The following is a 13,521-nucleotide window of genomic DNA, read 5'->3' on the forward strand; positions in this document are numbered from 1 at the left end:
CTTCTCCGTGTAGTTACAGGGGACGAAGTCAGGTTACTTCATCTGTTCAGTTTTTACATCTCTGCTGGCAGTCGAGGCGGGGGCGGGGGGGCAGCCCTGTGGCCCACGCGGCTTGTGTCCTCTCTCAGGCCTGAGTGTCGTTCATTGCCTCTCCTGTTCAGTGTCTTAGAAACCACTTTTCCATATGTTCTGTGTTTTGTTAAGTCTTCTGGTTTTTGCGGATGTGGGGGTAAATTGGGCTCCCATTACTCCATCTTGGTTGATATTGAGTAACTTTTAAACTCTTAAAAGATAATAATAGTATTTATTTCTGACCTAGGGTTTCTTATACCAAAAACATTACTCATAATGGAAAAGATTGATATGTTCATCTTTGTTAAAATTTCTCATCAAAAGGCTCCAAAAGGGGGGCACCTGGGTGGCTCAGTCGTTAAGCGTCTGCCTTCAGCTCAGGGCATGATCCCAGCGTTCTGGGATCGAGCCCTGCATTGGGTTCCTCCGCTGGGAGCCTGCTTCCTCCTCTCCCACTCCCCCTGCCTGTGTTCCCTCTTTCGCTGGCTGTCTCTCTCTCTGTCAAATGAATAAATAAAATCTTTAAAAAAAAAAAAAAAAAGAAGGCTCCAAAAGAAAAAAAAATATGCCTCACATAAAATCAACAATGGTTTAGTACCCAGAATTTTTGAAGAATGGCTATAAATAGACAAAAGACTCCCTGATAGAAAAATTGGCAAAAGACGAGGTTAGACATTTCAGAGAGGAACAGCATGTGGCCAATAAATACAGAAGAAAGTTCCAAATTGAGAGTTCGCTGAGACCTATCTCACACCCACTTGATTGATGAAAAGTCAGTGATCTGGTGGTACTCTTCACCAGCTCACTGCTGGCAGGCGTGTGGAGTGGGCTTTCCGTCTCAGGAGACAAGGTGACATCATCTCATAGGGTCAGATAACTTGTGCTCTGTGTTTGTAGGCATGCGCCTGGGGAAACCGGATGTGAACAAGAATTTTGTGTAGAAGAATTTTCATCCGTGGACATAAATAAGGGTATACTGAGTAGCACCGTTTGCAATAGCAAACTCCGACATTCCAAGTGAAAGAATAGATGAATTGTGATCTGTTCTCCGAGGGGAGTACTATACAGCATGTATAGTTTTAAAAAACGATTTAATACAAACGTAATAAAATTAGGGTGTCTGGGTGGCTCAGTCGGTGAAGCGTCTGCCTTCGGCTCAGGTCATTATTCCAGGGTCCTGGGATCGAGCCCTGCATCAGGCTCCCTGCTCAGCATGGAGTCTGCTTCTCCCTCTACCCTTCCCTCCCTGCTTGTGATCCCCCCCCCCAATAAATAAATAAAATCTTTTTTAAAAAAAGAAATATAATAAAACTCAGTTATACTAGTTTCTGGTGTACAGCGTGGTGACTCGACAGGTCTGTGTGTTAACACAGTGCACACGCAACAGGTGTGGTCACCATCTGTCACCATACCATGTTCCTACAGTGTTGTTACCTATGTTCCCTGTGCTGTACGTTTCATCTCAGTGACCTTTTTTTCTCTTTTCTATTTATTTTATAACTGGTAGATTGTGCTCTTAATCCCCTTCACCTATTTTGCCCCACCCCCTTGGCAGCTACCACTTCACTGTCTGTATTTATGAGTCTGTTTTGTTTTTTAGAGTTCACATGTAAGTAAAATTGTGTGGTATTTTTTCTCTTATTTCATTTAGCATCATACCCTCCAATCCATCCTTGTTATCTAAAATGGCAAGATTTCACCCTTTTCTTTGGCTGAGTAGTAAGCATGCACCCTTACTTTATTAAAAGCAAGGGAATGGTAAAGCCCTGGATGGTCATGATGTGGGGAGCACAAAAATGAGAGGAGAGAGGCGTGTAAGAGTAGGCATAGTTAGAAGGAATGTCCTGGGTCTGGGTAGGTGCTGGGCTCCGGACCTTTCCTTCATTCTGCTTTATAACTTAAATGTATTTGTTGAATTTGTTCTCATGAAACATGTAAAATACATTTTTAAGTAATTAATTTTAAAAATGAAAGGGGGTTACCCAGTTGGTATCACAACTTGCTATAAAGCTGAACTAAAAACTTAAGTTTTGGTCAAGGGCCTTAGCCCCCAGCGACCATGGCTAGAGCCCTGTTCGCAAGAGTGAGTGATGTGGGGCTGCAGTATAGACGAGAATATAAGATAGGTACCCACAGGGGGCGCCTGGGTGGCTACTTATGTGAAGTGGCTGCCTTTGGCTCAGGTCATGATCCCAGGGTCCTGGAATCGAGTCCCACATCAGGCTCCCTGCTCAGTGGGGAGTCTGCTTCTCCCTCTCCCACTCCCCTGCTTGTGCGTGTGCGCGCGCGCTCTCTCTCTCTCTCAAAAGATAAATTAAATCTTTAAAAAAGGGAGGGGCACCTGGGTGGCACAGCGGTTAAGCGTCTGCCTTCGGCTCAGGGCGTGATCCCGGCGTTGTGGGATCGAGCCCCACATCAGGCTCCTCTGCTGGAAGCCTGCTGCTTTCTCTCCCACTCCCCCTGCTTGTGTTCCCTCTTTCGCTGGCTGTCTCTCTCTCTCTGTCAAATAAATAAATAAAATCTTAAAAAAAAAAAAAAGATAGGTACCCACAGTACTGCAGAACAGTGATTAAATGAGTAAATGGGGGGACACCTGGGTGGCCCAGTCGGTTAAGCATCTGCCTTCGGCTTAGGTCATGATCGCAGGGTCCTGGGATCAAGTCCCACATCGGGCTCTTTGCTCAGCGGAGAGTCTGCTTCTCCCTCTGCCTGCTGCTCCCCCTGCTTGTGTACGCGCCTTCTCTCTCTGACAAATAAGTAAATCTTTAAAAAATAAAAATAAATAAGTAAATGGGGAGAAGAGACAAATCTGAGTACTATATATGGATGCTCTGCCCTCAAGAAGTAGAGCGTGACCCCCCACCCCCGACCCCCGGAGTGTAGGCTCCACGTAGTGACGTCCCCCCAGAGAGAACAGTACAAACTCTGGAGAGAATGACCACACCCCGGCCAGGGGTCAGAGTCCCATCCTTGGTGACAAGTCACATTGAGAGCAGGGACCTGACGTTCTGTGACGAGAAGGCCCTTCAGCTCCGTGGTCTTCCTCCCCAGACCCATCACCCAACATCAGACACGTCCTGACAGAGGGACGACCCCAGAACCTCCCTCCCCTGTCCCCCCAAGAATTGCCCGGCCCCCGAAACCAGAGATGGGAGAGACGGCTCAGCCCAGAGGCAGCCTGAGGAGTCGTGAGGACTGGGGCAGAAAGAGGGTGTGACAAGAAAACCAAGGAAACCTGAGCCAAGTGTGGACTTCGGTTCCCAGCAGCGAGCCCAGACTGGTTCCTGATTGGTGACCTGGGCCGAAGGTCAGCAGGAGTCTTTCTTGCATCTGCTCACTCCCCCACCTGGGACACTGGCCTTCCATTCTCTCTCAGTGTCACTTCCAGCTGCGGCCCGCCTGGCTCTTGTCACACAGTGTGTGTCTCGTGTGGTGTGTCCCAGCATGCGAGCACAGGCGTGTTGGGTTTCTCTTGCAGTGGGCATCCCCACCATCCGGTGGTGTGGGGCCGAGGGGGACTACAACGTCATGGTGATGGAGCTATTGGGGCCGAGCCTGGAGGATCTATTCAACTTCTGCTCAAGGAAATTCAGCCTCAAAACTGTCCTGCTGCTCGCTGACCAGATGGTAAGAATCCGTGTTTCTGCGGTGACAGGGAGCCTGGGCCCTCGGCACGTGCTTGGTATGACTTGGCAGTCTTATGGCACATTCAGGTGCTGTTCTCCTTCTGTGCCTGTTAGTGTCCACAGGCGGAGAGTGGGAGTGCATTCACCTTTGCTGCAGGATTGTGACCGTGGGTTGGGTTTGGAGGTGTGCGTGCATTTCCTGGTGGGCCCCTGCAGGAAGGGATGGTCCTGTCAGGCTGCTGTTGGTTGACGGCCCTAACCGGGCGGGTGTGTGGAAGATGGTCCATTCAGCATCCTTCCCTGGTTGTGGAGTTACTCTGCTCTGGCCAAGGGCCGCAGGACATGCAGCTGAGGGCACAGCCCTCACTCTGCCAAGCAGTTGCTTTTGCCAAGACTGCTGCTGGGATTTAATCTCTAGTCATTACTTCCCTAACTACAGATTAGTCGCATCGAATACATTCATTCAAAGAACTTCATCCACCGAGATGTGAAGCCAGATAACTTTCTCATGGGGCTGGGGAAGAAGGGCAACCTGGTCTACATCATCGATTTTGGGCTGGCCAAGAAGTACCGGGACGCCAGGACCCACCAGCACATCCCCTACCGTGAGAACAAAAACCTCACTGGGACGGCGCGGTATGCCTCCATCAACACGCATCTTGGAATCGGTGAGCCCGTGGGTGGTGGGGTCTCTTGTGCCCCCAGTCACTAGGCTGCCTTGGGCATGGCCATCTCTTAGGGAAAGGCCAGCCTCTTGGGGGACCCTGGGAGTGGTCAGCATGTTTGGCATGGAGGCTGTCATCAGACCTCTGTAGCACAGAACTCTCTGAACTCTCGAAAACCCTTTGTGAGGTGTGGGGGCAGGTAAATGGTTGGGCTTTCTGATAGTCCCTGTAACATCAGTGTCACTCATTCAGGGGTGTGAGTTTCCCAAGGGCACACTGAAACAAAGAATCCAAGAATATTTTTCCATTGTTTTAAAAGTTCATTTCCACAGTCAAGAGTGTGCCTGGGGTCTTGGCTTTGTGGCTGCAGACGCACACATACTGTCCTTGACCCATTTCCCATCTTTTCCAGAACAATCTCGAAGAGATGACCTGGAGTCACTGGGCTATGTGCTCATGTACTTCAATCTGGGCTCTCTGCCCTGGCAGGGGCTGAAGGCAGCCACCAAGAGGCAGAAGTACGAGCGGATCAGCGAGAAGAAGATGTCCACCCCCATCGAAGTGCTGTGTAAAAGCTATCCCTGTGCGTGTCCTTGAGGGCAGGCGTCGGGCCGGCCCACGATCTCAGGGTGGGGGTGAGGGGGCACTGGGAGGCTGTGTCCTTGAGCTGGTGGCAGCCTTCTGTCCCTGCTGTTCCTTTACCTTCTGGGGACCATGTCGCATGGAGTTGTCCTTGTTCCTATGGAGAAATGCCGCAGGGGAGACCAGGCTGTGCTCTGTGGTACCGGCTTTTCCTAAGCGTCGGTTCCTCCCAGTGTGACCAGTGTTTGAGATGCCGTGTTTCACGTCCTAAGTGTGTGGCCGCGGATGGTGGCAGACATGTCGACGGACACCCGGTCGGGTATAGCTAGTTAGCGCTGAGTGTCTTGTCTTACAGCTGAGTTTGCCACGTACCTGAATTTCTGCCGCTCCTTGCGTTTTGACGACAAGCCTGACTACTCCTACCTGAGGCAGCTCTTCAGGAATCTCTTCCACCGCCAGGGCTTCTCCTATGACTACGTGTTCGACTGGAACATGCTCAAATTTGTAAGTGTGCTGCCGGCTCTTTTACTTCTCAGCCAGAGGCCTCTGCCACCGCACTGGGGGGCCGAGGGTACCTGCGATGGCTGTGGCCTAGGTGGGGTCCACCCCAGGCAGGAGGTTCTGAGAAGCAAGATCCCCGTCAAGGGAGAGCAAAGGCAGCACCACGTCGGCACCGGGCCCCCTGGAGGCGGCAGAGTGGGTCTCCCAAGTGCAGGTCTGCCTGGAACCACGGCTCTTACTGGAATGATAAACTTTTATTTGGAAGGTACTTCTGTGATTGCTGTCACCATGGCTAAGAGCGCCATGGTTTTGACTGCCTGTGGTGGGAGGCGTGGCTCCAGAGTGTGTGTCATGCAGGGGGGTATGGCCAAGGCCAAGGGCTCCAGCCAGGTGGGGTGACCTTTTGCCCTTCCTCCCTCTGACCCGGCTGTGCGGGTGAGCGAGCAGGGTGGGTGCCTGGAGAGGTGCTAGGCTGTGGTTGACTTTGCTGCCAGGCTTATTAAGCGGGTGCAGGTGTTCGCGTACGTACTGAACTTGAGCTTTGATGTTTTGTTCTGTAAACCTGCTGCTCATCCGTGAGTCTCTTCATGAGTCTAGTTAATTAATTTTCAGACACTGTTGCTGGAAACTTCCAGGGTTTTTTGGAACTTCTGCTTCGTTTTTCATTACAAATTTGTTCTATTTAGTTAGCTTAGAACAGAAATTGGAACCTTTCCAGGGTGAGAAGGTCTGATGGAGGAGCAGAACCTCTTCTTCAGAGGGCATAAGACAGGAAGGCTTGTCCTGGGGCTTTGCAGGTGCCCCTCAGTGGGCTGGCTCAGGACGTGCGACCACCGATCGCCCAGAGTCTGGGCAACCTTCCGGCGTCATCCCCCTCCCGACGGGACTGGCCACCTTTCTCTGGGCAGGGCTGAAGAATGAATCATCTCAGCTTTGCAGTGTGCGCGTGGTGGGACAAGCACTCGGCTCTGCGCGGCTGGGAAGCTGCCACGGGCGGTGTGGGGCACAAGTGGGTGCGGCTACATCAGGAAAACTTAACTTGTAGAAATGATGGTGGCTGGATTTGGCTCGTGGGCTGCAGTTCGCAGACTGTTAGGTGCTGTTCACTGGAACGTGGCGGCTGTCGTGCCCCCACTCGTCTGGGTCGTACTTGCTCAAAGTAGAGATGGCTGTGGTGTCCATCACGCGGGACCTTCCACAGCAGACCTGGCTGCGTGCGTTCTTGTCATGTGTGCCCTGGCCCACATCCGCCCTAGGGCCAGCCGGCTGGGCCCCACGTGCCTGTTGGATCCCCTGGATGCCAGCACCTTGGGCCCGCCGCTGACCTGAGCTCATACGATTTCCCATCCCTGTGTGGATGCTCACAGGGAAAGGTCACCCAGTTGCCATCAGAGTTTGGGGTTCAGGAGTGTTGGGAAGACCTTGTCTGCGCACTCACAGGGCCAAGGGGCAGGCCGCTGTCCTAGAGAGGGAGAGGCCTCATCTCAGCTGGCTACATTGCTGTGGATGGCTTCTCTGGCAGTGGGACAGCCAGGGCCTGTGGGTTGTTGTCCCCCAGATCCCGTTCACTCTGGTCTTACCCTGTTTCCTTTGCAGGGAGCCAGCCGGGCTGCTGATGACGCTGAGCGGGAGCGCCGGGACCGAGAGGAGCGGCTGAGGCACTCCCGAAACCCAGCCGCCCGCGGCCTCCCCTCCACGGCCTCTGGCCGCCTACGGGGCACCCAGGAAGTGGCTCCTCCCACCCCCCTCACCCCTACCTCACACACTGGTGAGTGGGCTGGCACCATGTCTCCCCAGCAGGCACTGGGGGTTTCTGGTTTGTGTGTTGGCTGCTCTGGCTGTTGGAGCTGCGGGGCCCCATGCGGGCTCCAGGTGGGCAGAGCTCGTGGGCGAGGCTGTATGCGTCCGGTCCTGGTAGACTCTGGTTTCTGAGGATTGGCCGGCCGGGGCACGTCTGTTTCTCTTTCTCCGTTGTTTCTCTTTCTTGTGACACGGATTGCTCCCTGGGAGCCTCTCAGTCCCCACCCCTCCATCACCTCTGTGAGCGGCATCGTAAGTAGGGAGGCCTCGGGCTGCCCTCCTGCTGGACTCCTGGTGCTTTGCTCCTGGGAAAGTCCACCTGGAGCCAGGACACTGGCATCCTTGAGTGCTCCGTGGGCCCTGCCCACCACTGCTGTGCAAGCCAGCCAGGGGTCAGCCTCCTGTTGCCGCCCCGTACATCTGGTGGCGTGTAGCGGCACCCACTCCTCTGTGTACTGGATGCTGAGGAGAGGCCCCCTCACGCTGGGTCAGGGGACTGCCCTGAGCCCTCACCATCACCCCTGTCTCCCCCTCCAGCTAACACCTCTCCTCGGCCCGTGTCCGGTGTGGAACGAGAGCGGAAAGTGAGTATGCGGCTGCACCGCGGCGCCCCTGTCAACATCTCGTCCTCCGATCTCACGGGCCGGCAAGACACCTCCCGCATGTCCACCTCACAGGTACGCGCACCGTGCGGGTACGCACTCTGGGCTCGCCAAGTTCAGGCCACTGCGGGCCTCGGGCCTCTCTGTGTCTGGGCTGCTCTTAGGGCGCCAAGCAGAGTGGGGTGCGGGTGTTGAAGGGCTTCTTCCTTCCTTCCTTCTTTCCTTTCTCCCCCATTCCTGAGTTTTAGCTGGGGAGGGACACTCTGCCCCTCGCTGCTGTGTGGCCCTCTGGTTGGGAGCCTGAGGTGGGCTGTGCGGATGAAGGGCTTGGCTCCCCGACCATGCCGGTGCAGGTGGTGGGGTTTTTTCTCTTTTGCTGCTGTCCTCGCAGTCCCGGCCCCCTCCCGGAGCCAGCCTTGGAGGCTGGGCCGTCTTCCTGTGCAGACTGGAAATGTCGGGCCTGCTCATACTGCATGTTTGTCGTGGGCACACATAGCCTGTGGGGGGATTGCTGGTGGCCCTGTAAGTTTGTGTGGATGAGCCTGTTGGAGCCTGGCGCCAGGCAATGTGCCGCGAGTAAGCGTTCCTCTCTTCTGAAGTCCCTGCCCGCTTATCTTCTTTATGACGAGGCAGGTGTCCTCAGGGAAGTGGCTGGGTCACGCGGTTTCCTTCTCTCACGTCCTCCTCTTCCTTCTCTGGCTTTGGTGCCGTGGCTCTTCTGCATTTGCTCACGTGTCCTCCACAGATGAGCTCTTGACACACAGGGATGTTCTTCCTCGCGTAGCTTCCAAGGGCCCTCTTCTGTGCGTGGCAGCGGGTCAGAGGGCATTTCTTCTGCTTCTGCAAGGGTCCGCGGGGTGCCTGTGCCCCATGGTTATCTGCTGGGTGGGCAGGCACTGGTTTCAGGAACGCACTGGAAGCCAGTGTTCTGGGCTGTGCACTCAGGCAGCACCCCTCTGGGTCAGCGTGACACCTCTCGTGGACGAGTTAGCACTGGGCCCTGCTGTCGGCATGCGCTTGGTGCTGGGCATAGCTTGTTGGCAAATGGTGGGTGGAGCACGTTGGTTAGGAGAGCACAGGGTCTGTGAGAACTGCCCAGAAGCTCAGTTCTGCGGCGTTGTCTTGGCCTTCCGGCAGAGGAGCAAAGCGTGCCCAGGCAGAAAGAGTGCTCCTGACCTTTTATTTTAATCAAGTGAATGCGTAGTTTCACTATAAACACTTCTGGTAGTCTGCCAGAAGAGAGACTAAGGGTGCAGGTAGTTTGTATTGTGGGGCTCAAGGAGTCTGGCCAGGGTCACGAGATTGGGCCCCTTATGGCTCCCAGCCCCCAGTCCTACCCGCAGGACACAGAAAGGGCTACAGGCTTCTTCCCACAGGCCCTGGAATCCATGAGTCAGCAGCCAGGAGCAGGTCCTGGGCAGTGTGTGCCCACGCGTGGCCGAGAGCCCAGGCATGCACTGGGGCCCCGGACACCCCAGGCAGGGACAGCCGGGCTCTGTGGCTGTCACGGGCTCTGTCTGAACTCAGGATCCAGATTTGGGGCCTCCACCAGCGGAGATGAAGGGATGGGGCAAACCTAATTCTCTCTGAGGGAAAAGAAAGTATCTGGAGGGTTTGGGACCACTGAGGGAAATGAAAGGGCCAGAGAGCCTGCGACCGCTGGGTCTGAGCCCAGCTTCTCCTCCGGCGTGGCCAGCCTCAGCCTGCACGCCGCCGCAAGAGCCTTCCCGTGAAGTCTTCCTTAGCTGAGGCGAGCTTGCAACTGGGAGTCCTGCGTCTTTATTCTTCTTTTTGCTTTCTGTGTGAAGAAGCGATGGGCTGGACAGCAGGGAGGAGCCTCCAAAGATGTGATTCGGGGGTGTTTCCCACTCTGAAAGGAGCACTGGTCACCCTAGGGCGTTTCTTAGGGTCTTCATGTTGAGGACACGGCCCTTGGGGGTGTGTCCCCGATGCATCCACATCCCAGGGATGGCTCCCTTCTTTGGGTTTTCCTGATCACCCACCAGCACTCGCTCTTAGCAGACTCTAAGCAAGGGGCTGACCCCCATGTCTGCCCCAGTGGTTTGGAAGTTCCAGAGCGAGGGGAGCTACTCCAGCTTCTACGGTTCTGTAGGTTCCGTTCGCACTTTCCCCCAAAGACAGTGGGGTGAAGGTAGAACCAGTGATACTTCTGTTGCACGAGGGTGGCCCCGCCCTCCTGGGGCTGAGGCCGCATCCCGCCAGCTTCCCCTGGGGCTGCTGTTTCTCTCTCGGTTCTTTGTGCACTTGGAGGGGATGTTGCATCTTGAGCAGATGTACCAAGTCCAAGGAAGTAGTTCATTTTCAGCAAGAAGGTGCTCGAGCCACCGGCCAGCCTGTGGGAGGACCTTCTGACTCTGCGGGCGGGCGTGGGGGAGGGCCGTGGACCGCTGTGTTCTTGGTTCTGACCCCTCAGCCGTGGCACACGCAGACTTCGCGGGAGGGTGGCTGCTCCTTGCCCCAGCTTCTTTCTTGAGGGCGGCTCCTGCTGGACCGCAGTCCCCACACTGCCGACCCAGGGTGTGCGTCTGGCTTCTCAGCCAGAGCAGCCTGGAGCCCAGAGAGCATCTGGTCAGTGAACCTACTGCAGGTTTTTCTCTCTGAGAAGAAAAGGCCTTCTGGGTCCAGTGCTCTTAGTAGAATGGGACCCAGTCTCTGAGCCAGTCACTCCTTCTGGTTTGTTTGTTTGCATTCATGCTCCCAAAACAAGGCCTGCAGCCCCTTGGTCTTCTAGGGGCCAGTAGAGGGGATGCCATCCAGATGTCAGGTTTGCTCACTGCCTGAGGACTGAACAGGGGTCCGCCTGGCCCCTCGTTGGCCTCATCAGCCGATCAGCCTCGAGGAGCAGCAGCGGCTGCGCTCGTTCGGGGGCCACTCGCCAGGTTCCTGGGGTCCCTTGTGAGGCGGCATGGCCGGTGGTGGACCTGGCCGAAGCGAAGTGAGGAAGGCCACAGTGCTGGTTGCCAGCAGAGCCCTTACCAACAGCTCTCTTTTCCCCCCACCTCAGAATAGCATTCCTTTCGAACACCACGGCAAGTAGCTGCACGTCTCCCCGTTGGAAGGCAGCACTGGGTGAGTGTGCTCATGTCGGGTCTTGTGAGGCAGCAGGCGCCGGGCGGGCGGGCGCTGACCACCCCTGCGTCCACCACGGGCTGCGCAGGTGGGACTGGGCTTGCATGCCAGGTGCTGCAGGGAGAGCGAGGTCCCTCCGCCCGGTGCTTTTCCTCGTGTGGATTCCAGAGCAGCCGTGCTCGGTCGCCCTGTCTGGGGGTGAGCTGACCGGAGAGTATCCGAATGGGGCGGCCCCAGGACCCTGCCCACTGTTAGCTGGCTGTTGGCCCTGTGGCGGTCTCGAGAGTCCGGGGCCCATGGTGGGAGCAGGAGCCTAGGGTTCTGCACTTACGCCTGGCTCCAGTGGTCCCAGGACCCTCGAGCCACCCGTCCCGGGGTCCATTGTGCGGGGCGTGTGTCGTATCGTGCTCAGCTGAGCGGGCCGTGCTTGGTGGGGGCTCTTGCGCTCTTGCTGCGGGAGTCTCCTGGTGGTCTCTGCCGCCCTGGCTTTGTCACTCTCTTCTTTCGCATTATTTCTGTCCTCGTTTGTTTTTCTTTTCGAGCTCGGTCTCTGCTCAGCGTCCCATCCGTGCTGCCGTCTGTATTAACCCGTCAGCCACAGCCGCCTGCTCCCCTGCCGTTGGCGCATGGCTGGGTGTCCAAGCCAGGCTCCCTCCGGTCGGCGGTGCTGCGGCTCCTCCCGGTCAGGGCTTGCCGCTGCTGGGCTCCGCGCCGCTGGGAGACAGCCACAGTTCCAGGGTGACTGTGTTCTCGCACACCTCGATAGGAGCTGCTTTTCATGCCTCCCCCCACGGGGAGCCCCAGGGCCCACACAGCACCTGGTTCCCGCTTTCAAAACACCAGGTTACTTTCCAGGAAGGAGTGCTGGGAGCGAGTACCTCTTCCAGCTTGGGCTCTGTCTGGTCCGATCGTTCTTGGGCTTCTAGCTCCATGGCCACCCGGCCTCCTTGCTTGCATGCCTCTTCCTCCTTCCCCATCTTCCTGTCACTCGTTCTGCTGAGCACGTGTCCTGGCCGCGGAGGGGCCATCCAGAGTGGCTGGGGCTCACGCGTCCGGAGTAGGGCTGGGCAACATCTATGTCCCCTCGCCGTCACTGGTGTTTTGTGCCCGAGCCCGACCCACCGGCCTCATGCTGACCTTCTCCTGTGCTTTGGCTCCGACAGATTCCCGGTCGGGTGGCTTCCAGTGGTCTTCAGTCTGTGGTGCACCGATGAGAACTCTCCTTTTTGCTGTGAAGGGCAGACAATGCATGGCTGATCTACTCTGTTACAATGGCTTTACTAGTGACACGCCCCCCGGTCTAGAACCGAAATGTTAACACCGGGAGCTCTCCAGGCCGCCCACCCAGCGACGCCCGTGGGGGAAACAAAACACAAACTAAACCGGACAGACTCCAAAGCGCTGCCGTCACAGGGGCTGCACCGAGGGCCCCCCACGTGGACTCGGTTGTCACGGGCTGGGAAGAAAAGCAGAGTGTGAGAGACAATTGCAGAGAGAACCAAACTCCCGCTCCAGAGCCTTTCGGTTCCCCTCCAGTGGCGGTGCGCCCTGCTCCCTGACGAGCCTACTGTAACCACCGATCTTCTACTTGGTTAAGACAGTTTTGTATCATTTTGCTAAAAATTACTGGCTTAAATCTGTGTAAAGAAATCTGTCTTTTTATTGTTTCTTTCTCGTCTGTTTTTGCGGTCTTAAAACCGATGTTGACTTTAACGAGCCCTGGAACAAGGCTGGCGTGGAGTTTCTCTGTAGGGCAGAGCGAGTCAGGGAGCAGAGCGCGCGCGGGCGCCCGTCCTCTGCTTTGTGGTCCCTTTGTTGTGTGGTCCGCTGTGGAGAAGGCTTTTCTCACCGGAAGTGCTGTCCCGTGTAGACGTGTGTAAGTGACGTGTGTGCGTCTGTGCGTGTGCTGTGTGCCGTGTGTCCTGTGGCCTCATTACGCTGGTTTTGGCTGTCACTGTCCCTTCCCCACCTACACCAGAATGCCTACGTGACGCGACGTGGTCCTCAGAGCAGTTAGCGGGCGCGGCGCACCTGAGTTCCCCGGACGCGGCGAGAAGGAAGCCGAGCATGGAAGACCTCGGGAGCCAAGGCTTTTTGCATGGGCGTTGCTGGTCCCTGAGGAGAGGATTTCGAACTGAGAGACATCGGGCCCCTCCTTTGGGGTCACGTGTGGTTATTTTGGTGGTGGTGTTGCCTAAGTGTCTTTGAATTGGGGAAATTTTCTAAACCGACTGTAAATGTGATCAGTGTAGATTGACCCTCGAAGTGTGTTAACGCTGTGTGCTCAGAACCGAGGATGTGGCCGTCTGCGCTGTGCCAGGCTTAACCACAGCGGCCTCGGGCCCAAGGGGATCCACCCTGAGGTGCCAAGAAGCTGGCGACTCAGACTGGTTGTCCAGGAGGGTGTGGCGTCACGTGCTTCCTTCCACCACCTTCATTGGGATACAGCGAACCCCACAGGGGTCAAGAAGCAGGGTGGGGCTGAGTCTTGCAAGGAAGACCCTCTTGGCGCCGCTGGGTTCCTGGTGGTTTTCCAGGACGCTCCCTCATTTTGTAGCAGGCAGCGGCACCAGACGGTGGTGG

The 13,521-nt window shown here is 56.1% G+C and overlaps 1 protein-coding gene across 4 annotated transcripts in view; it reads left to right on the forward strand.

Annotated features, from left to right (window-relative positions):
- The window catches only part of CSNK1D (casein kinase 1 delta), a 33,850-nt gene that overhangs the window by 16,821 nt on the left and 3,508 nt on the right, over positions 1 to 13,521 (forward strand). For 2 of the 4 annotated variants that reach the window (XM_040639944.1, XM_008693871.2), the window contains exons 3-9: positions 3,551 to 3,699; positions 4,138 to 4,366; positions 4,776 to 4,946; positions 5,301 to 5,449; positions 7,043 to 7,214; positions 7,784 to 7,923; positions 12,102 to 12,588. In XM_040639944.1, the coding sequence (XP_040495878.1) occupies positions 3,551 to 3,699; positions 4,138 to 4,366; positions 4,776 to 4,946; positions 5,301 to 5,449; positions 7,043 to 7,214; positions 7,784 to 7,923; positions 12,102 to 12,152 (1,061 nt within the window). In that variant the 3' untranslated portion in view covers positions 12,153 to 12,588. Of the gene's footprint in view, positions 1 to 3,550; positions 3,700 to 4,137; positions 4,367 to 4,775; positions 4,947 to 5,300; positions 5,450 to 7,042; positions 7,215 to 7,783; positions 7,924 to 10,873; positions 10,939 to 12,101; positions 12,589 to 13,521 lie in introns of those variants that run through there. The other 2 variants (XM_040639945.1, XM_040639946.1) reach the window with 2 other exon arrangements.

The sequence above is a fragment of the Ursus maritimus genome, unplaced genomic scaffold, assembly GCF_017311325.1.
Source record: "Ursus maritimus isolate PB19 unplaced genomic scaffold, ASM1731132v1 scaffold_24, whole genome shotgun sequence".
Lineage (NCBI taxonomy): Eukaryota > Metazoa > Chordata > Mammalia > Carnivora > Ursidae > Ursus > Ursus maritimus.